General features: G+C 38.1%; 1 protein-coding gene across 1 annotated transcript; it reads left to right on the plus strand.

Moving 5' to 3' along the window:
• Positions 1-78: 78 nt before the first annotated feature.
• On the plus strand, positions 79-21,720 carry RB195_000525 (uncharacterized protein; the record flags this gene model as incomplete). Its single annotated transcript, XM_064196918.1, has 14 exons — positions 79-165; positions 3,263-3,362; positions 14,029-14,201; positions 14,313-14,403; positions 14,666-14,814; positions 16,382-16,534; positions 17,125-17,254; positions 17,319-17,447; positions 18,778-18,884; positions 19,255-19,358; positions 20,628-20,731; positions 21,195-21,337; positions 21,414-21,563; positions 21,619-21,720. The coding sequence occupies 14 exons, from the start codon at positions 79-81 to the stop codon at positions 21,718-21,720; spliced, it is 1,722 nt and encodes a 573-aa protein (XP_064052799.1).
• Positions 21,721-22,395: the final 675 nt, after the last annotated feature.

The raw sequence follows: 22,395 nt of genomic DNA on the forward strand, positions 1-22,395 counted from the left end.
TTTTCAGTCTTCTCTAAGCCAGAAGCCACCTGTACACGCAGACGACGATCACGTCGCTGCTCGGCCGAACGGAAGCAGATGGCCGATGTTCTGGGGATTGTTGCCATCATCTTTTTCTATGTCCTAATCCTTGTTGTAGGGATTTGGGCCGGTCGAAAGTCTAAGGTTAGTACTTTTTGATTCGCTTTCCAATCCACTAATCTACTATCCAGCTTTCTGATCATATCTGGAAAAAGTATCAGGGAAGAGATCGTAGTCCTTGACCGAAATCCTCGAGCTACTCATAAAATCAGGATAGTAGCTCGTCGACTCATATTTCAGCGGGTAATGTGCTCATTTGGAAAAAGAGAAACGATCAAATTTACAACGAACAGGAGAACATCACATATTTTTCTTATTTTTATAACGTTCTTCTTCAGTAATATGTGGATTTGTAGATTCAGTGTAACAGTTATTAATAGTGAGTAAACAATAATGAGCAATAAATAAATAATAGTAAAAAAATAGCAATAAAAAGTAATAATTTTTAATTTTAATTTTTAGTTTTAATTTTATAACTTTAATAAAAAGTAATTTGATAAAATAACATTGTAAATTCTACCATAGACGACATTTTTATCATTTTCACTCTTTTTCTATACGGGAGAAATTGTAGCTCTCCTCACCGCACTCACTGCTTTATTCACGTACATTCTACGGTCATCGCGTATGAATGCGGAAAAATTTTTTTTTAGAAAAGAATAATATCTATTCAATATGAATAAATTTATTAGCAAAGAAAATATTTCAGTGAATATTTAACTCTGTAGTCAAAGTTACGGTTTTTTTCTGTTATTACATCATGGCTAGCCTGAGAATTTCGACAAAGAAATCGTGATTGAAAAATATGTTGCTAGGAAATTAGTGGATGTGAGAATTTAGGGAATTTGTGGGAATTTGTTGAATTATTTCTACTATTATTATACTAACGGTAATGATGGTGTGCACTTTGCAAGTTTACTTTTTAAAGAAAGACTTTGGCTAATAGTAAAACTGAGCTTTTTTTTGCAAAAGAATTGTAATTTTTTTTTTGCAAAGAATTAGATTAAAATAATGTAAAAATAGAAATAATGAAAAATTGTGGAGGATTCTTTCCAGTGCTCAAGTATGATGGATATTTCCTTTTTTTCTGTTTTTTTTTTCGCTAAAGAATTAGAGAATATCGAAGATAGAGCACAACAATACGTGAGTATGAACGGACCAGCAGAAGTTGGAATTTTGCGCGGATAAAGAAATCAAATTAAAATAATATAAAATGAACTAATGATAAATTATGGAAAAGTCTCTCGTGTGCTCACGTTTGATGTTTCGCTCGTTTTCTTTTTACGACCATTACGTTTCTTTTTTATTTTTTTAAACAATTAGAGAACATCGAAATGTGCAAATAATACGTTTGGCAAAGGAAATTCGTATGAATTCAATCATCTTTAAATTTATGCTAACGAATAAAGATTATGTTAATCCTGCAAACCACACTTGGAACTACTGTAGCTGTATGCTCGAGTGACCAGGATAGGTATGAGTAGAAATGTAGGAAAGATTTATACTTACTCGTACATAGTCAAGTTCCCCTAGGCATTACATATGTATAAAGGATGGTCCGATAAGCAGAGCAGAAAGTGAGCGAAGGGACGTCGATGAGCCCCACTTAGCTATAGACACCATATTTCACGAGATTACAGATTATAGGTTACTAGTAGCTGAGTTCTCTTCCTCACGTTGTTGAAAGTGAAAAGAATGAATATTTTCTTTTACGTTTTAATGCAGTAAAATCAGCTTTCGAAGAAATTTCCGAGGTTGGAACCTCTCCATCCAATGTGAAAATAAGTAGTGGAATAAATAAAATAAAATAGCACATAAATAGACTAAATGCAATGATAAAAGAAATAAATGGAATGAAATATGAAAGTTTGAGTTGTTGAATACTTTTTGAACCATTACCTTAGGCTATATTAGATTGTAATTGTTGTGTTTTGGTGAATAGCTGATGCAGTTTTGTTCCTTTTTCAATGGTATTCCGTTTTTTTGGGTAGACTTGAAAAAGAAGTAAGTAATGATGTATAAATTATTCAGAAATTTCCATTCTATGATGAGATAAGAGAGAATGACTGTGGGGGACGGTGCCGCACCGTTACTGTCACACCGTAGGCTCTTCAATGATCATGCGTGGGGGATTCCTAGTGGGGGAGTCGGTCTGTGGTCTGTAGCTCAAAAAGGTCTGCACTAGGAAAAACGCAAAGTACTAGAAAACTACTAAAATACGTGAACTCTATGGCAGACAACTCTTTCCCAAATCCTACAAATCCAAAAAGCTAGTCAGCAGCTTTCGGAAGTATCATCCTGATGACATGACGGTGAAGACCGGACTGTAAGACAAAAGTATGCCTGAAAATGAGTTAAAATCGGCTCGACGATATTATTCACTGCCTTCATTCTACGCTTCTTTCCCGTTCGACGTATCCTCGTAGATGTTTTGAATCGACGTACGGATTAATCACTTTTTTCTGGATTTATGAATCAAACTCTACGTCTTCACTATGCTACTTAACCTTCGTTGTGAACCACGTCCGGCCGATATTTCGTTGTGAACGAAGTCCAGCCTCAAAAATACCGCCTCCAACTTCAAAATACCGTAATACCTTATACCGTAATAACACTATCGGGCTCAAGCTTCATTCATGTAAACTGTACGTCTAAGAAGTTTTACGAAATTCTTCCATGCATTATTCAAAGATTTTTACAGGAAGCCTGTAAATAGCAAAGCCGGGGACAAATTCCTAAAATTTGTGATTTTGTTTAATGCTGAGGAAAGTGTACTTTCTGTCGATAAGTATTTACTTTCAGTAAAAAGGATAATTAAAAATAAATTACTCAAAAATAACAAAGTTAACTAAGCAGGATGATAAAAACATTTTCTCTTAAATTTTATGTGTGCTATTTTTCTTGAGCAAAACCATGATTGTTATCAATCTTTATTTTGACAAACGTTTCGGCGTTGTCGTCTTCTTCAGAGCCTGGAAAATCGCACGAAGATGGATTGTACATGTCTTGATTTTCCAAGCGTTGAAGAAGTCGATGACGCCGAAACGTTGAAGCCGGAATAAAAATCAATAACAATTTTGTTTTTCTTCGAAAAAATCAGAAAAAATTGTGCACGTGGATTCAACTTTATAATTTTAGTTTGTCCAAATGTAAATTTATTCAACTCTAAGCTTATATTCAGGATGCGAAGGATTTGGTCGGTCAAGAAGGTGCACATACCGAAGAGGTGATGCTGGCTGGTAGGAACATCGGCACATTGGTCGGAATATTTACGATGACAGGTACGTTCCCGTCCTCAGTCACTGATTTGAGGAGGATTATTTTTTCCTTTATTTTCTATTTCTAACATGGTAAAAAACTGATTCCGGAGGATTTTTCATCTCTTTTAAGTGTATCTTTGGATTGTTATTTCTTTTGTGTGCACCTTTGAAATACTGTATCTTTTCAAATTTTTTTTAGTATATCTCGTAGTTTCTTCTCTTTCTCTCTTTTTTCCAGCAATATCACATTTTTTCCTCTCTCTCACTCACTCTCTCCCTCTCGAAAAAAAATTTCACCGACATAGTCGACTAGTATAGAACAGAATATCGCTTTTTATAAATGAATGCAGCCACCAATATTTTGTAAGATTGTAAATTATTCTTCACAGATACTGCGCATGCGGATTGAGAGTACATTTACTTCTTTTTCTCTTTCTTGATTTTTTGAATTTTGAATTTCCCCAAGGAACAAACGATGTACTTTCCCCTATTCTGATTCGATTCGACTTCGAGTTTCGTGTGCGCTGATTTTACTGGATAAGCGGTTCAGTAAATTAAACGCCGGAAGGGTAAGAAACACGTCTAATTTAATTTAGTTCGGAAATTAACAAATATTTAATTGACGCTATAGCTAATTATCCTTATGTGAAAAGTACAGCATAGACTTCTTCCTTGCGCTCACAGAATCATTTCAGATTAATTTCTACACGATTTTTTGGATGTTAAGCTTTTTTTTATTGCACCTTAACTGACTACCTTATTTACTTAGTCTTCTTTATCATTGGATATGTTCAGTGTACATGTTTACAGGCGTTTTTATCGCCTTTGTATGATGTGATGCATTTTGTTCGCTGACCCACGTCTAACATCTGCAAGGAACTTGCTTTTTCAAGCCTTTGTCAATGAAAAGGAAATTTTATGCTCAACCGCAGCAGCACATCAAAAATCTTCTGAGACACAAAATCGTTTCAACACTTTTTCGTATCAGAGGATTTTGATGTTTGGATTGATAAATTTCCGTTGGGGTAATAAATTTTTATTTCAAATTCAATTCAATTTTCGAAATTTCAATCGATTCATATTTGTTTAAAGTAGTAGCTATTAATGCAAGATTATTGGATGTTGTTGATTTTGAAAGATCTATAACGCCTCCATAGAATGTATTTTCACTGAAATTCATCTTCTGTTATTTCCGATAACTTCGTCTGAGTACCGTACCACCATAGTGCGAAACCTATGCTTGTTTCATTCATTCAAAAATTAGTTTAAAGCTGGCAAGCTGCCAAGTTGAGGTTCCCCATATTTTTGTTCACCAATAATTCTTTCCTGATGACGAAAACATGGAAAGATTACACAGCCAAAGGAAAAATCCATTTTTCTAAGTTTTTCCAACAATTTGCGTAGCATTTTTATCACTCTTTTTAAGATCTCCGGTTCCTATCCAGTTCTTATTTAGTTTATTTAGTTTATTTAGTAATATTTTTAATTTTTTTTTCAGTAGAGTTGCTTAAAGACTCCAAGGAAATTTTATTTGATGAACATGGATGAAATATGAAAGAGATATGAAATCTTTTTGACTCAAAAATAACATGAATTTCATTTTCTATTTCTCGGTTCTTTTCCCTGTTTTTTTTTCGCGTTCCAAGTTCATTATTGGGATACTGTATTAGTGTACTGTAGCTGTTTGCCCACGTTCGTCCACTTTCAGCTTGAGCGATTATTGGAATGAAATCTATGCACAGCGGAAGGGAATATGTTTGCATGGAACATGGATAAAATATTTATGGAATTAAAATAACTTAAATTCCGCACGGCAATTTTGACTAGAAGCGAGGTAATTGGTACAGTAGAGATTGCTACTGTACTGACAATTTTCTGAGAATAACTAGCCGCCTTTTTTTCCAACGACGGATAAAGACTGGGTGGCAAAGTGATGGAGAAAATCCATCCACACGTCAGCGCTGATCGCTGCGTCACATCATTTCATCGGTCCGTTTTCGGCTGGTGAAACGAAAATTGACTTCATTGAAGAAGGAGAAGAGGAGGAGGAGGAGGAGGGGGAAGAGGAATAAGTAGCGCCCGGAGACGAGCTGTGTATGACTTCAACGTGACTTTTTCCATGATTAGGTCGCGTGACGATGTTCTGAATATTCATCTAATGAAGTATACAAATTGGAAAATATAAGTACAAATACAAAAACAAGGCATAAACTACGCTAATTCTCATGCGGCAAAGAAAATCCGTGGATTTCTCCTTCATTTCTGGGGATGGGACTCATTGTATTCCGGCGAATATTCGCTATCCAATTAACACTAGCATTACAAATATAATAATAACATCGATAATAAAAATAATATCAATAATAATATAATATATAATATCATGAATACTAATAAATTATCAATAGAACCACTTAGCTCTTTTATGTTCTCGTTAATTAATTGACTACACAAGAAAACTACTCCTCTTCCACAACTTTTTTTTAATCCTTTAAATTTTAAATTCCACAATTATTTCCTTTCCGCAGGGCCTATCTTTGTTCAGTTTCTGTCTTTTTCAAGGATTCCGCCAGGCGAGCACTTTTTTTTTGCTTGCGTGCGTCAGCTAACTTCTTTCCTCAAAATCGAAGTGCGTGTTGTCTACACACGAATGAATTCTCTATGAGTTCACTGTATAATTATCATATAACATTTAGTATACTGTAGGAATAAAATGTTTGGAAATGCAGAGCTACTCGGAGCTTAGGTATGTCACATGATGAATATGATGGAGATGAATTTCCTGTAAAGGCATCACCCCACGAATCTGAGGTGGTACGGATTTCAGGCGGAGTATTCGAATACGGGATCGTAGATTATGGAGAGAAGGGTGATTCCGTCCTATTCTTCCTAATTGCCGTAAAAAAACGGCCGGAAGATATGACTTCGAGCGTTCCGGCGCACTATTTCCTACAACGAGTTCGATTGGAGCGCGCCAGCTTTGTGCACGGCAATTAGGAAGAAATGAACGGAATCACCCTTTCTCCATAATCTAATCCATATCCCGTATACGAATACTCCACCTGAAATCCGTTCCACCTCAGATTCGTGGAGGTGATGCCTTTAAGAAGTTCTCAACCAATCAGGAAAACGAGTTCCTGAGTTTTGTAGGGGTTTCCTTTTTTCAGTTTTTTTTTTTGGAAATTTCTAGCTTTTGTGCAAAATTCGAAATCCTGCCCTGCGTTTCGCCTTTCTTACAAAAGTTCACCTTACAGGAGCAGTATGATGCATACCGTAAGAACGTTATGTTTAGACAAACCCGAATCAATGATGGTAAAAATAAAAATAAAAGTAGAAAATGTGAAAATATGTGAATCCCCTTCAAATCAGGTGGAGAGAATCTATAGCTTACTTCCGAGAGATCTGCTTTTTTCTTTCACAGAAATGGAAAAAAACCAATTTTTCCACTGCTGCAGCAAGAAAGGTATGTTCTGGTGGTGATTTCTCTTCACTGTGTGTGACCATCCCTTACCCCATTGCATCAAAACCGATACGGGCATCCGTTTATACATTGAAGGCTCAAATAAATTAGATAGGAAGCACCATAGACAAGTAATCAATAACTGATAACAAACATCAACTTGAAAAAAATCATATCATCATAAAAAATAACAATATCAAATTCAAACAGATAGTCAAAATTATTACACATCAATATTGAAATGTTGGCATGGTTCGGATGCTAATCTTATGGTTGGGCTGATTCGATAGATCACAAGATCACAAAAAATCCATAATAGACCATCCACAGGCTCGAACCTTTAGGTAGTACTGGGTTATAGTGAAAATATTTGGAAAATTTATTGACAATGAGATTCGTTGCCTATGACTATGATTCGTTTTTTCCCGAACATAGAGGAAAAAAACTTCTAACCACCACTAAGTAAGATCTCATCTCATCTCACGAATTCCAGTTCTTCTTCAGTGAGTTTGTAAGTATTCTTCAGGATCGAATATCATCAAGAACTTAGAACGTGGTAATATTTGGGTCATATCTGCCCTGTTAAATATCTATGATTTTCTCTTTGTATACTTTTTTCGTCGCTCTGAATTTTTTTTTTGAATTTTTCAAAAAATCTTATTAGTACGAATAAAAAAAAATCAACCATGAAATTGCAATAACTATCAGCAACATCTAGCCATTTGATGGAAAAAGTCTCAACGTCTTTCTTCCAGAAGCAGGGTGTGGGTGCGACAATGGAAAGTCGTTGTGTACGCTTACGAGGTTATCGAGATCATTGAAATTTTTTTTTCGCGCACATACTGCTTCAGGTCCCAGAACAAGCGATAGTCGGAGGGACCGGCCTATAGGGGTAGGTAGCAGTCGCCCAGCCCAGAACCTCCAGAAATTCCTTCCGAGGTCCCGCTGTTTGTCGTGCAGTAGTGTGACTTCGAGAGTCCTGAACGTTTCGAGGTCACACTGTTGCATGACAGCCAGTTTCTGGAGTTGCTTCATGTAGAGATCGAATCGAATTAATTTCTGATGACCTTTCACCACACTCAAAACAAAATAACGTCCAAAATTCTTCCAAAATACAAAAAAAAAATTAACCAAAAGTGGGAAAAAATATGCAAAGATCCGATAATTCAAGCAGAAGTCAATAACACTTCCATTCATTATTGTAGTGAGTGTCACCTCTTGATTTTTTTTGCTCGAGGGATCTGAACATTCTGACAATTTTCTCTGGAGGACGTAATGAATGAATTTAACCATAGATCTACAGTTTTGTTTTTGCACATCTCATAAAAAGTTCTGGCTCACAGCTTCTATAGTGGCTGTCTTACTGGTTTCATTTTTGAATTTGAGTCCGTATCCAAGTGTTTCTTCATTTTCTTCAATTTTGACGTTTTATCCCCAAATCCTTCGCTTATCTGGCTGCTTCTTGATCTCGAACAGAGGTGTTGTCAGAAAAATGGAGATAATGTTATTTCCGTCAACAAATTTTCACGCCTCTGCTGTCAAATCCTTATCTCAGCAGTGTGGATTTTTTGAGAGAATAGAGTTGAATGTTTTGGGGGTAGGATTGTATCATCTTGTCAAACATTTCCCTTCACGATGGTGATGTTGTTGTGGCGAATTGGCAAACTTGTGGCAATGAAATCACGAGAGCCCCTTTATTTATGGGGTAGGAGAGTATTGGTTGCATAGAGGTCCCGTGCCCTGATTACGCTAAGTCGTTCACAGCAGTTGGCTGTAAATGTCCTCTCAGCTGAAGTCAGTGTTCTAGTATTTTATCTCTAAATTTTTAAACAAATACATACTTTATTCATCAAATTTGTCAAGTCGCCGTAAAGAAAACACAGCACCACATTGTGTTTTCCTTATACTTCGATAGGTTTGGAACTAGGTGAATATGGTCAATCGGCTTTAAAGGCATCACTCCACGAATCTGAGGTGGTACGGATTTCAGGTGGAGTATTCGTATACAGGATATGAGACTATGGAGAGGGAGGTGATTCCGTCCATTTCTTCCTAATTGCCGTGAAAAACGGCCCGGAAGATACGGCTTCGGGCGTTCTGGCGCACTATTTCCTACAAGGAGTTCGACTGGAGCGCGCCAGCCTTGTGTGGCGCTGCATCTTCCGGCCCGTTTTTTACGGCAATTAGGAAGAAATGGACGGAATCACCCACCTCTCCATAATCTACTATCCCGTATACGAATACTCCACCTGAAATCCGTACCACCTCAGATTCGTAGGGTGATGCCTTTAATTCCCATCGAAATTCTCTTCGGTTACAGTTTTATAGTCGGGGCAAAACGAGCTGAAGGTCGGTTCACTTGCGTAAGCAACTGCGCTCGAAGCAGTGCGGCTGCCGTTAAATCGTGTTGGTATCGCTATCGCTAGGCTAACTCGAACTACAGCTATGAGTAGTGCCAGCTAGGGTCCTTCATCGATCCGAACCGCTACGCTCCACCGCGACGCTTCAACGGCAGCTGCTTACGCAACTTTGACGCAACTTACGTTGTTTTGACGCAAATATGCCTATATATTGATGTTTTTTTTTGGAGGTTCTAAGTTCATTTTTGTAAATAGGCTTTAGACAGACCACTAGCAAATTGGACGGAGTTGATGATGTCATCCCCCTTCTTAAAAGAGTCGTGTCATAGAATTGTCGTAGCGTGGGAACCTCATGGAAATCATAGAGGTGGGAGCGTAGATTACGAGAGTGAGTATGGCTCCGCTCAACCTCTTGTGATCGTCTGTAAAAAACAGCATGGAGGATGGGGTTCTTCCCTACGAAATCATTTCCATTACGGCACCATTGTACACGCGCCGCGTCCACGAACGAGCGGTCGAGAATCAATGAGGTCTCTTCACTAGCCTATGTAAGTAAAACGAAAATAGTGTGCTGAGGGGCGTAGTGTCTGTGAAGGGGTGTGTTCTAACGTATCTCGTAGGTTCTAACGCTCTGACAGTCGCCCTTTCCCACGCCGTTTTCCAAGACGGTAAGGGGAATTGAGGATGACAACGCTGTTTTGTAGTATAAATTTTTCTTTTATAAATTTTTAGTATAAATTTTGTTCCAAGTGTTGAATTCGAACGAATGAAGAAAAGAATTTGAAAAGATTGAAAAATTTGAGAGTTTATTTCTGGAAGTTTGAAAAAAAATATGCTTTGGTCAATAATGCGGATATACGAGGACTCAAAAATCCTCCCATTCTAGGGTTTGGAAAGAGATCTGTGCTAAAATTCTCACAAATTCTAGAGAATGATTTTTATGAAAATTTCTTCCTAATCCTCGGAAAATAATTTGATTTTTGATATGTTCACACAGAGTACTCACACGAAGTGTTAGTTGCTAGTCATTCGGGATTAGGTGGAACGCTGTGGAAACAATAATTGTGAAGAATATGGTAATTTATTTGACGAACGTGTACTTTAAGAGGTACGTGGGTGTAAGAGCGAGTGAAATGGAATGCAGTACAGCTAAACGAGTGAAAAATGGAAGGTGGACGGAAATGGGAACACATTACTCGAGTACTCACCAAACGTCTATTCTGAGCAATCATCCGACGAGAAAACTCTTGCAGAATCTAAAAATGGAGGAGAATCATGATGACGGTTTTGTTTACTCAGAAATTCTGTGCTTGTTAGGAATACTAAAGAAGTATCATTATGTATATACTTTTCGGAAGTGATCCATAATACCGTTACTAATTTCTGCCCCAACGGTCTTCGACGGATTAATCGTCATCGCAAAGCGTCGGAATCCTTAGGAGTGGGCGAAATTAATTTCTGAAAAACCATTGGAAAATAAATGAGCTGCTGATTCGAAATACACGTCCAGGATTTTGTTCTAGCAAATGTATAGCTTGGAAATTTTCGCAAAGTTTTTTTTCTCGCAAAGTTTCTGCAACCTTCGTTGATTACTCTCACACCCCCGCTATTGGCATATCCCACAGAGGTATCGCCGCCGAAGGAAGAAGTACTCATAGAATTTCCCAAAATTAGACAAAATCTTTAAAATATTCGTAGTTAGGAGGTTATTTAGAAGATTTGGGAACCCTAAATCATATGTGGGCTCGAAATTTCCATTATCTTCGAAAATTAACGAAAAACCTGCATTGAGAGTTATGGAGAGTTAAGAAAAAGGTACAGATTTCTAGCTGTGGAAAATATCCTCGGAAAATTTCTAGGCGAATTTTTTGTGGTAATAATATGGTAAACGCAGGATTGCGGAGGTGTGAAAGTAATTAACGAAGGTTGAAGAAGCATTCGCTGTTTTCTGGGATCACGTTTCTCAAAACAAATTTCTGGACGTATATTCGGAATCAGCGGCTCTTTTGCTGTCGCATGCTATTTCGAAAATTTAATTTTAACAGTTCAAATTGTTAGTTTATATATTTAAGTGTTTAGTGTTTTCAATGTGTCAAACCTACAACATTACTCTATTTTGTTATTTGATATTTTTGCCCATGGAAATATCTTGCCCAGGGAAATATTTTTCACATTTTTCAAATCTAATTCTGGAAGAATATTTAAATTCAATGGCTTGTTTGGTTTCAAACGGTGTTTTCAATAATTTGTTTTTGCTTAATCCCAAAGATTCCGATTCCAAGGCAAAAATAAGTAGCTGTGTTGTAGTTATCAATGAACAACATTACCTCAATCATAAAATCAGGCAAACAAATAATGGTTTTTTATAGTTATTGTTATAGTTATTGTTTATTAATGTTTCCATTTTTCAAAAGGTTTTTTGCGTCAGATTTTTCTAAGTAGAAGATAAAGCTGCAATTAGTCCTGGGCTGAAAAAGATCAATTGGAATTGAATCCATTGTCATCCACGATTTGTCATCCGTCACTTGCTTCTCACATTTCTTACGTCGTTTTCGACGTAATGGGCTTCCATTCCTTGTTCGATGAAAATTTGGTGGAAAGCGAAAATGTAAACATCTTTTTTGAAGCACACCGCCCGGACAAAAGATACCTCATTACTGCGGCATGCGTGAATGTGTTCAGGAAGATACATATTGTAGTCGAGTCCTCTTCCTCCTTTGTCCTGGATTTTTTTTCGCAACGATCAATAATTTGAAGTAGATTCTTTCAGGGGGAAAATCTAGGTGAGCTTGCTTTCTGTGCTCATTAGTCATGAAATCCGTCTTTTGAATGTGTGCATCCGAATGTGTCCACGAATTCTTTGGAAGCTCGAAGCCGAAGCCGCTGAACTCGCAGTCAGTGCTAGATGGGGGTGGAACATACATGGAATTCGCTACTTCTAGAGGAACTCACAATAAAAAATTACCCTTAAGTTCCATGTTAAGATCTTAAAAACTATTACTCTTTACTATTTCCTGGAATCATTTCACATCTAGAAATTCTTTAGAATTTTCCCTACTTTATATCCAGTATTTTTTTTTTCGCTTTTTCCAGTATTTCTAAATTTTAGCAGTCAAATGGAGATCAAATTGTGCGCTTTAACCAAGCTTTACTAAGATTTAAATGTAAAATAAACGATCTTTGCGATTTTTTAACCATCGCTCTACAGTATGCAGGCCAAAACAATCTTTTATTGCTACTTTTATATTTATTATTTATAGACTAAAATATTCTTTTATATTTATTCGTTCCCGTTCCTTCTGAAGCATAGCCACGTTATTGTGCACGGTCATTTCTCGGGCACATTTTTTGCTCCCAGCCAAAAGAAGCAGTTTTCATTTTCGTAGAAGACTTTGAAAAAAGTAGACTTTGAAATCGAACGCAGCAATTATTGGAAGAAAACAGTTAGGAAAAAGTTGGTTTTTGTGTTTTTGCTGTGCCGCTACGTAGACGGGGATCGTGAGAGTACTCTCAACAAGTGCACAGTTAATCTTTTAGTGCTATATAAAAAGTCGAAGAAAAGTTTGATTAGCGAACAAATTTAGGCTCTTCCTCGAATTTCTCCTCAAATCTGTTCGCACTCATAATAAAAAAGTAAAAAAGGTCATTGACGTAAACCTGAATGACGTTCGAACATGATAAATAATGTGTTGTGGTGATTTTTTTTTCTGGATATCTTCTGCGTTACTGCTATGTAAACGTTTATCAATTAGTAATGGCGTACATTTTGAAGCCGACTACAAATTGAATGCAAATACGCAACTCGTTTTCATTCATCTATTTTTACTACTTAGAATTATAGTTGGAAGGATGAAGCATAAGGGATAAAGTGTCTTGCGAGAGGTTTACGAAGTCTATACAATGAGTTGCGGGGGCCAGTCCTCATGAACAACTTAGCGTTTTCTCCTCCCAGACAAGTCTGGTAACAATTTATCGACCCAGAAGAGGTGAAAGACTCGGTTGGCAGTAGAGCGAATACGAACCTCAGATCGATTTATGCAGCCACATCCGATCCTCTTACCGACTGCGCTACACCGCCCAGTTGTAGTTGTGTGGGGAGGTAGCATTGTTCGGATTGCAAGAATTTTTGCAAACAGGGACTTCTGACAAAAATGTGTTATTTAAAGTCATCACCCCACGAATCTGAGATGGTATGGATTTCAGGTGGAGTATTCGGGATATAATCCGTTGGTTAAAGCCTATTTACAAAAATAATTAAACTCCAGATCGTCAAGACTATAGGAATTGGAAAAACGAAGGCGTAAGATTCCGTTGGAGCATTTCTTCCTAATTGACCGTACGAAAAAGGCCTGGAAGATTACGGCTTCGAGAGTTTCCGGCGCGCTACTTTTTACAACGAGTTCGATTGGATCGCGCCAGCCTTGTGCACGCGCCGCATCTTCCGGACAGTTTTTTTACGGCAACTAGGAAGAAATAGACGGAATCACCCTTCTCTCCATTATCTACTATCCCGTATACGAATACTCCACCTGAAATCCCTACCACCTCAGATTCGTGGGGTGATGCCTTCAAAGTCGAACGTCTTGGTGCACCCCAAGCGGATTGATCAACTCCAGGCACTTTATTCTTTTTGTCCTGGTTCTAAAACGCCAATGTTCAGCATTTAGTCCGTCTACGAACATCGAGGCTAGATTCCCTTGCCCATGCTGTCGCTCTCTTTCTTTCTCAATTCTCTTCCAATCTTTTTTATTCCTACAAAATCACTTCCAGCAACGTGTTGCTTTTAACGATCACTAATCAAGCTATACAATTTAATTTTAGAAGTATATAAGGTTACGATAACTCATATAAATAGTGTTTTTTCCAGCTACATGGGTTGGAGGCGCATACATCAACGGTACTGCCGAAGCACTGTACAATGGAGGTGTGCTTGGTTGCCAGGCACCAGTCGGCTACGCCTTATCGCTTGTCATGGGAGGATTGTTGTTTGCGAAAAGAATGAGGGAAGAAGGATATGTCACTATGCTGGATCCTTTCCAAGTATGTAACGTTCTCGATAACCTGATCAATATTCCACCCAAGGATGTAGTGAACTTAAAAGTGACAGTAATGAAATGTCTGTTTACGATTGTCGTCGGCTGTTTGTTGTAGATCAAATATGGCCAGAGAGTTGGTGGACTTATGTTTTTACCGGCGCTTCTTGGCGAAGTTTTCTGGAGCGCAGCGATTTTATCAGCACTCGGTGAGATATGTTTTTCACAATATCATTCCATCAATAATTTTTTTTCGAGGAGAATGAAATATAACATTAGAATATGTTTTAAAAATTTTAGTTATTTTAATTCTTTTTAATATTTGGTTTGTTTCGGAATTGAATCCTTTTTCCTTTCCACAAAATTGAAATCTATTCTTTTTTTTCAATAAGATTCTAGTAAAGCAATAAATAAAAGAGTCATAAAAGGGGTTGTCGAGGTACAGTGGTGAAGGTATGTCCTCATTTTCAGGAGCAACTCTGTCCGTAATTCTACAAATAGATATGAACGTCTCCGTAATAATTTCCGCTCTTATTGCCGTTTTTTACACGTTCACTGGTGGATTGTACGCTGTTGCCTACACTGACGTTGTTCAACTCTTCTGTATCTTCGTTGGGCTGGTACGTTTTACGTGTGAAGTTATATTATTGCAATTATAATCATATTTTCAAAGAGAAAAAGCAAAAGAAGAAAAAACTCCTTCTTCAATCCGAATTTCATCTCTTCATTCCCATTTTTTTTTTTAGAATTCCGCCAATCCGAATTTTATCTTTACTTTCTAAAGAATATTTCAAACGAGTTTTCAGAATATAGAGGGAATGGAATATAGAGCTGAATAGAAGAATGCTCAAATTACAAAAAAGTAAACCCCAACCTTTATTTCGTCTGGTTGTAGTACACGTACGGCTTACTGCTTCACGATTCGCTTTTTTTTTCTCGAGTATTTAGGCGGTTATTTTTCTGTGAAAGTTTCGCCTGCTTTTACTTCTAGGAAAAGTAGCGATTTTTAAGTGCAAGCAAATTTTAATGGAGATTCGAATTGGTCCCAAATTATCGTCGTAAATTGTCCAAAATTATTAAATAAAAATTTTCCATGTTCGTTTCCTACCAGTAGAAGATACGGTTATCGAGCGATAGTTCTCGGATATCATCTCAGTGTGAACGCGAAACACCAATGAAATTGCACAAAACATTTCGATGAAGAGGCCGGTGGATCAATTCGCTTGACGACGCAACTCTTTACAATCTCCGCAGGGCGAAATCGAAGCGCATAGAGTGAATTCCGTCACTAACAAAAGTGTAAACAGTTGCGTCGTCCTCCAATTTTGTGACTGATTCACTTTACGCACTTTTATGTGACCACTGGTGTCAAAAGTTGTTTCGTCTGATGAAATGAGCCGTCTGGGGCTGCTGATCAACCAATTTCACAATTAATAGGAGTTTTTAGCGTTATGTGATTTGCAGGGAAATTTCTCTAAACGCTTTTTTTCAAACTTTTAAACTGTTACCGTGGAGTCAATCCATGGATATTAATACGAATACAACTCCAGAGACGGAGTCCTCGAAATTGTACATATGTCATGTGAACATGAAGCACTCTGACATTTGTTATGAACAATTTTCAATTTCATTTGTTCTTCGGATACAATTTGGTTACCATGGAGAACTAGTGAAATCGAAAAAGATTCCCAGAATGACGACATCTATACTGTAAAAGATGAAAGCGTGGGGAAATCGAAATGCGAAAAATTCCTGGAATTCTCAGGGAATATTGTTAGATATCGTAAAAGGAGCGTTAATTCGAGGATAACAAATTTGACTCCTTTCGGATTCTTGTGAGTAATGTCTTAAATGTATATTTGCAACTTTTGGGTAGCCATATATTTTGTATAATATTTATTTATATCATATTCATATTTATGTAAAAATTAACAAAAAACTAAATCATTATTTAAAAAAACCAAAACTACCGTGTTATAGGGAACGAAATAATCTTTCAAACGATCGTTACAAACTTTACAAAACGGTACATAACTTCTTCTCTTTTCTTCTTTTCTCCCCAAATCTTTCTTTTTTGTGTGCACGAATCTAAATTTGGAAAAAAAAGCGCCTTTACTTATGCATAAACCTAATAGATGCCATATATTCGTTGCTGAACTGAGTTCAAGGGTAATTTTCTTATTTCAGTGGGTTTGCGTACCAGCTGCTCTTCTTCAAGAGGCAACGAAGGATATTAGTCGTAATGCAGAGGATTGGCTTGGAGAGATAGGTGGTTACAAGGAAACATGGCTATGGATCGATTGCATGCTCCTGCTTGTATTCGGAGGCATCCCATGGCAGGTGAGGTTCGAGTCATCAGCCTCTTACGTTGTAAATTATTCACTAGTAGTCAATATTCACACATGATGGCTGCATGTTTCGTGATTTGCTCAGAGTTGATCACATTTAAAGGCAGAGTACCACAAATGTGAAGGGGTGCGGAAATTCCGGGGAAAATGTAGCGTTCGGGGTATGGATTACGGAAAGAAGCGTGGCTCCTCTCATACTCCCATAATTGTGGTAAAAAAAAAACAGCGTGGAAGACTGTGTTCCTTCCTAAGAAATCAGCTGCAACGCTCCACTCTTGCGTACGCGCCGCGTCCACTTGCGAGCGGTCGAAAATCAATAAGGTCTCCTCACCAGCCTATTTAAGTAAAACCAACGATTAGGCTGCTAAGGTGACCTGAGCGTATATAATGGGGAATCGTAAACAAACGGGTACCTCGTAGGAATTAAAGTGGTTTCTTGATTGTTTTTTTTCACTAATAGAGGAATTGAGTGGGACCACGCCGGTTTCCATAATCTACAGACGAACTCTATGACTTCCCTGCGGTTTCCGTACCATGTCAATTTTGCGATACGCATTTTTTTAAAACTAAAATTTTGAATAGGTTTACTTTCAACGAGTGCTCTCATCCAAAACATCTTCTGGAGCGCAAAGCCTTTCATTCGTTGCTGGAGTCGGATGTCTAGTTATGGCTATTCCACCTGCACTAATTGGAGCTATCGCTCGTAACACAGGTTGCTATCGCATTCAAATGGATTTGTAGAAAAGGAAAAAGTTTTCCTTGTGAATTTTCTGCAGATTGGCGATTAACGGACTATTCACCTTGGAACAACGGGACAAAGGTTGAAGCAATACCGGAGGATAAGCGAAACATGGTCGTACCTCTTGTGTTCCAATATCTCACACCAAAATGGGTCGCATTTATAGGTGAGGAGTTTACTTTCAGAAGATGTTGAAAAATTTCAATTAATTCCATGTAAGGAAACATAACAGAAACCGATAGCAGAGGTATTCAGGAATAATATTGGTGTTCATTCCATAAAAACATGATTTGCTGAACACAAAGGATGTAAAGGAGTTAATTTATTAAATTCGAGTGAATTTATGTTTTTTTCTTCACCCATTGAGGTGTTTCGTTGAAGTTGCTGGACAAATTCAAGTATTTTTTTGAGCAGAGTGAGTGAGGGCCCTTAAGTTCCTCTTAAGGGTCACTCTGACTCAACGTCCCTCCAAAAACTTCCCAATAAAGGGATACTTTTGTAGCCTGCTTCAATTTTTCATAAAGCTTAACTTACCATTTCGACTACACTCTGCGTCTTGGAGTCTGATTCTTGAACCATACACAAATCTTGCGGTATCGTTTGCGAACAAGAAATGCGCTTTGAGAAAAAAAAGAACTCTAACTGGCTTAAGAAAGAAAGCAATGTCCTACTGGAAATTTCTTTCCTGGAACTTTTCTTTTTTCTCTTTCTTTTCTTTTGAACCACTCGATTACTGGAACAACGACTTCAAAGTGCACTTTTTTCCCACTGGAAATGCCCGCAGTTAAATTTACACCACTTTTTTTTTGGGAATTTTTCAGTGTTCCTTGTTAGCTCCTTTTCCTCGCTGCTTAGGTAGCAGTAATGGATTTAAGTGTCCGTTGAATGTTTGAGATCTCAAAATCTGGAACTTCCTGAAGGATGTTGAAGGGCCTACTGCGAGATCAAATCTTTCATAAAAGCAACAATTTATGTATGTGTGCTCTTCGCATACAGAAGATTCTTTTTGGTTTTTTGCTACGCAGTCGGCTGTTTATTTCAAATCAATTCAAATAAACAAATATTACAGACGTTACAAGTAACAAAGAAAATTCGACAGCAAAAAAATGTCAGCCAGAAGCTCTCGTAGCAAATTATAATTATCGAATTAAAATGTAGTCATTAACTTAGGGTAATTAATTAAAATTAATTAATTGTAGTAAATTCCGTATTTTCTCTGTCACTTAAAAATTCATTCACGTCATTATTCGTTGGTAAGTAAATAACTATCTTCACATGTTTTCTTTAGTTTCACTATGGGAAAAAAATAATGTCAACTATTTGACGAACGATCCAAGATTACTTTCTTCACCAGTTATAAATTCTAGCTTCAGTCACAACCGTTCCTAGAGAACACTAACTCATTAATGAGTTAACGTACTTAGATCATAACAGTGAAAAAGAATTGGTTGGAAAATCACTCAACTCCTTTCACCATAGTTCATACCTATTTCTAGGTCTGGGAGCAGTATCAGCAGCAGTGATGTCGTCAGCTGACTCCTCAGTTCTCTCTGCTGCATCCATGTTCGCGCACAATATTTGGAAGTTGACCATAAGGCCGGATGTGTGTGATTCTAGCGTCTTAAAGGCATCACCGCATGAATCTGACGTGGTATGGTATTCCGAAGGCCAAACATTATAGAATGGAGACGTAGATTCGTTGAAAATCCATCCGGACGAATCACAAGCGGGGGCGGGGCGCATGGGTGGCACGTCGTCGTAATAGAGGACGTCGTAAGGAACCGCATTCAGAAGCCGTCTGTTTACAAAGAGACAGGAAGAGATGAGCGAGATCCCATGAGCTGTTTTTACAATCTACGTCCCCGTATTCTCTCTGGCCTTCGGAAATCCATAAATACCACGTCAGATTCGTGGAGTGTCCTTAAGTTAGAAGGACATTCATATGTAATCAAAAAAAAATTATTTATTTTCAGGCTTCCGAGAAGGAAGTGATTCTCGTGATGAGATTTGCTATTGTGGCAGTTGGTGTGATGGCTACCGTAATGGCCTTGACAATTCAAAGCATCTATGGTTTATGGTAACGATTCTGACTTACCTCTAATGCTTTTATGCTCTCAACTACTGAAAATTGCAGGCTGTCGCAGGAAAACGGGGGAAATTTTGAATGTAGTAGTGGCATCCCTGAGGAGTGGGTAAACAGGTGGAAATGGGATTCTTCAGTATACAATTATTTGTCATTTAGTAATCATGGATCAATGGATCGGCTAACAACCTACACTTTACTGTGAAGCAATTTTACAAAGTTAGTGGTAGTGCGACTGCTAGGTAACGGGAATTACGATGTCATTAAGGTCGTTATGTCAGTGTTCCAACTTGCTACGCCATTAAGATAAGGATTAAGTATCTCCAGGAAACGAGTTCAGCACTAAAAAAGAAACCACCAAGTTAGCATCGTAATCAATGAACCCAAAAAACATTGAAGCAGTTCGGGGCTCAATTACGAAGATGTTCACAACGATCGGAGACGAAGAAAAACGCAGCAGTAGCGCTGAACCTGAACCGAACTATTCCGCAGCGGTTTTAAGTTTACGTTTAAGTTATACAAAATTTAAGTTGCTCAGGAACTGAAACCTTTGGATTACGTGGCGCGAGAATAGCTCTGCGAAAAAATTATTGAAAGGATCAATGACGTTTTTTGACAATTTTTTTGATGTCGCCTAAGGCTTGAGGTATTGATGGCGTGTGAAGTTGGAACGCGGGTATGATGCTTCAAAGACATCACCCCACGAATCTGTGGCGGTGCAGGTTTTAGGTGGGTTATGCCTATAGGGGTCATAGATTATTGGGAGGAGGGTGATTCCGTCTATTTCTTCCTAATTGCCGTAAAAAAACCAGAAAGGCTCAGAAGATGCGGCTTCGAGTGTTCCGGGGCGCTATCTTCTACAACGAGTTCAATTGGAGCGCACCAGCCTTGAGAACGCGCCGCATCTTTCGGGCCTTTTTCACGGCAATATCAGGAAGACTCACCCTCTTCCTCACAATCATACGACCCCATGTAGCCATGACCCACCTGAAACAAGCACCATGCAAGAATCGTGGGGTGATGCCTTTAAATTGTAATGACGATTGAATTCCCGTTGAACAGCAGTCGTACTGTCACCATATTTGTGAAATGACTTCATGGAAAATGTGAACTGATCCACTGATCCATGATTAGTAAACGGGAAATATTTGTATGCTCAAGGATCCCACTACCAACTCCTCAGGGCTGCCACTACCATGTTGAAAATTTCTCGCTTCCCCGTGCCACCCTACGGTACGGATACCGTTTATAGTCTATTTTCAGGTACCTGTGCGCTGATCTTGTTTACGTTATTTTATTCCCCCAACTTTTATGTGTTGTTTACAAAAAGGATAGCAATACGTACGGTTCACTTGCTGGTTACGCAGGTAATAACATTCATATTTTCGAGTTATTCAACCATTCAAACTATTCGACATCCATTATCGAAGACTCGAGAAAAAAGGACAAATTAAATGAAAAACTCGAGGAAAAAAATACGAATGAGGCTTTAACCATTCCATGCTTTCGAATGGACGAGGGAGAGGAAAAATTTTTTTTTTGCCATTGAAGACACACATGACATCTTTTCAACCGAAATGGAGAAAATTGCAGACTAGTTATTTTCGTAGTTATTTTCTTTATTTTTTTTTGTTTTTTGTCTATGTTCTTGTTGTTTCATTTTTCTGGATTTGCTGGAAGGTCTTCACTGCAATACCGTGAGTGGGCTCTTGCACTTATTTACTGCTGGAAACCTCGAAAATTTCCTGTAGACTGACTTTAAAACAGCAAAAACATAGAGAAACTGTTGCATTTTACTACAACACAGATGTCAATGCGGAACACTTTCAGTTGGTCTCATCCTTCGACTTTCTGGTGGCGAGCCGCTTTTGGGTCTTCCAGCTCTGGTACATTATCCGATGTACGAAGATGGCGTACAATATTTCCCTTTTAAAACTGGTGCCATGATCACATCTCTACTCACTATCATAGGCGTAAGTTAACTTTTTGTTGGTTTTCAGCAGTACTTTAAATTATTTGCTTTTTTTTCCTGGATCGGTTCATTTCCAGGTGTCTCGCCTAAGCACACATTTGTTCATGTTGGGTCATTTATCGCCAGAACTGGATGTGCTCGGTTGTGTTGTTGTTCCACCGGAGCGGATTCCGCTGCCATCAGACGTTTCATTTAACGCTAGTAGCGATACATTAGCTATGAACAAAGTATGAGAAGCATTATTTCCGTTAATTTCACGCCAAAAATCTTGTTGTTCTTTAGGCAGTGAATGGAAATGGAGCGCACAACGCAACATTCACCGAAACCTCTTTTTTGCATCCGAATTATGCGGAGCAAAATTACTTGTCGACCAATTCCGGCTAAAATGCCTTCGATAAGCACATTGAATTGAATTGAATTGAATTGAGACGATGACGGTTTTGTGCGTAAGGAAAGGAATTTATGAGCAGACTTCTATTATGTCTCTATAAAATATTTATCGTTGTTAGGAGTGCCGTATCGAAAATCACAAGCAATAGATTGATCTCCTCTTGTATTAACTAGCTGTTAGAGTAATTTTATTACGAGTAGACCGTTTTTCTGTGTTCTCGTTTGTTCCCGCTAGTATTTCTCATTTCACGATCAATTGTTTGATTGATTAGAGAGTATGAATGAAGGCAATATGTAGTATCTAAGTGTTTCAAATCCACAAAGGTTATAATATAAAGTAAGGGGATGTAGAGGCGGTATTGCGGTGCACAAAGAAATAAAAAAAAAGAAGTCAAATAAATCACCAGCAATCGTATTGGGAACATTTTTAGACCCAAAGAGATGTAATGGATGAGTTTTTGTGCCTTCTGGGGCGGTGCGGGTTTCAGACTTTGAGCGTGCCGGCGCGCTATTTTCTACGCCGAGTTCGATTGGGGCGCGCCAGCCTTGTGCACGCGCCGCGTCTATCGGGCCGATTTCTACGGGAATTAGGAGGAAATGGACGGAATCACCTTTCTCCCCATAATCTGCGACATAGGCATCTCAACCTGCACCACCTCAGATTCCTGG

The sequence above is a fragment of the Necator americanus genome, chromosome IV, assembly GCF_031761385.1.
Source record: "Necator americanus strain Aroian chromosome IV, whole genome shotgun sequence".
NCBI classification, from domain to species: Eukaryota; Metazoa; Nematoda; class Chromadorea; order Rhabditida; family Ancylostomatidae; genus Necator; species Necator americanus.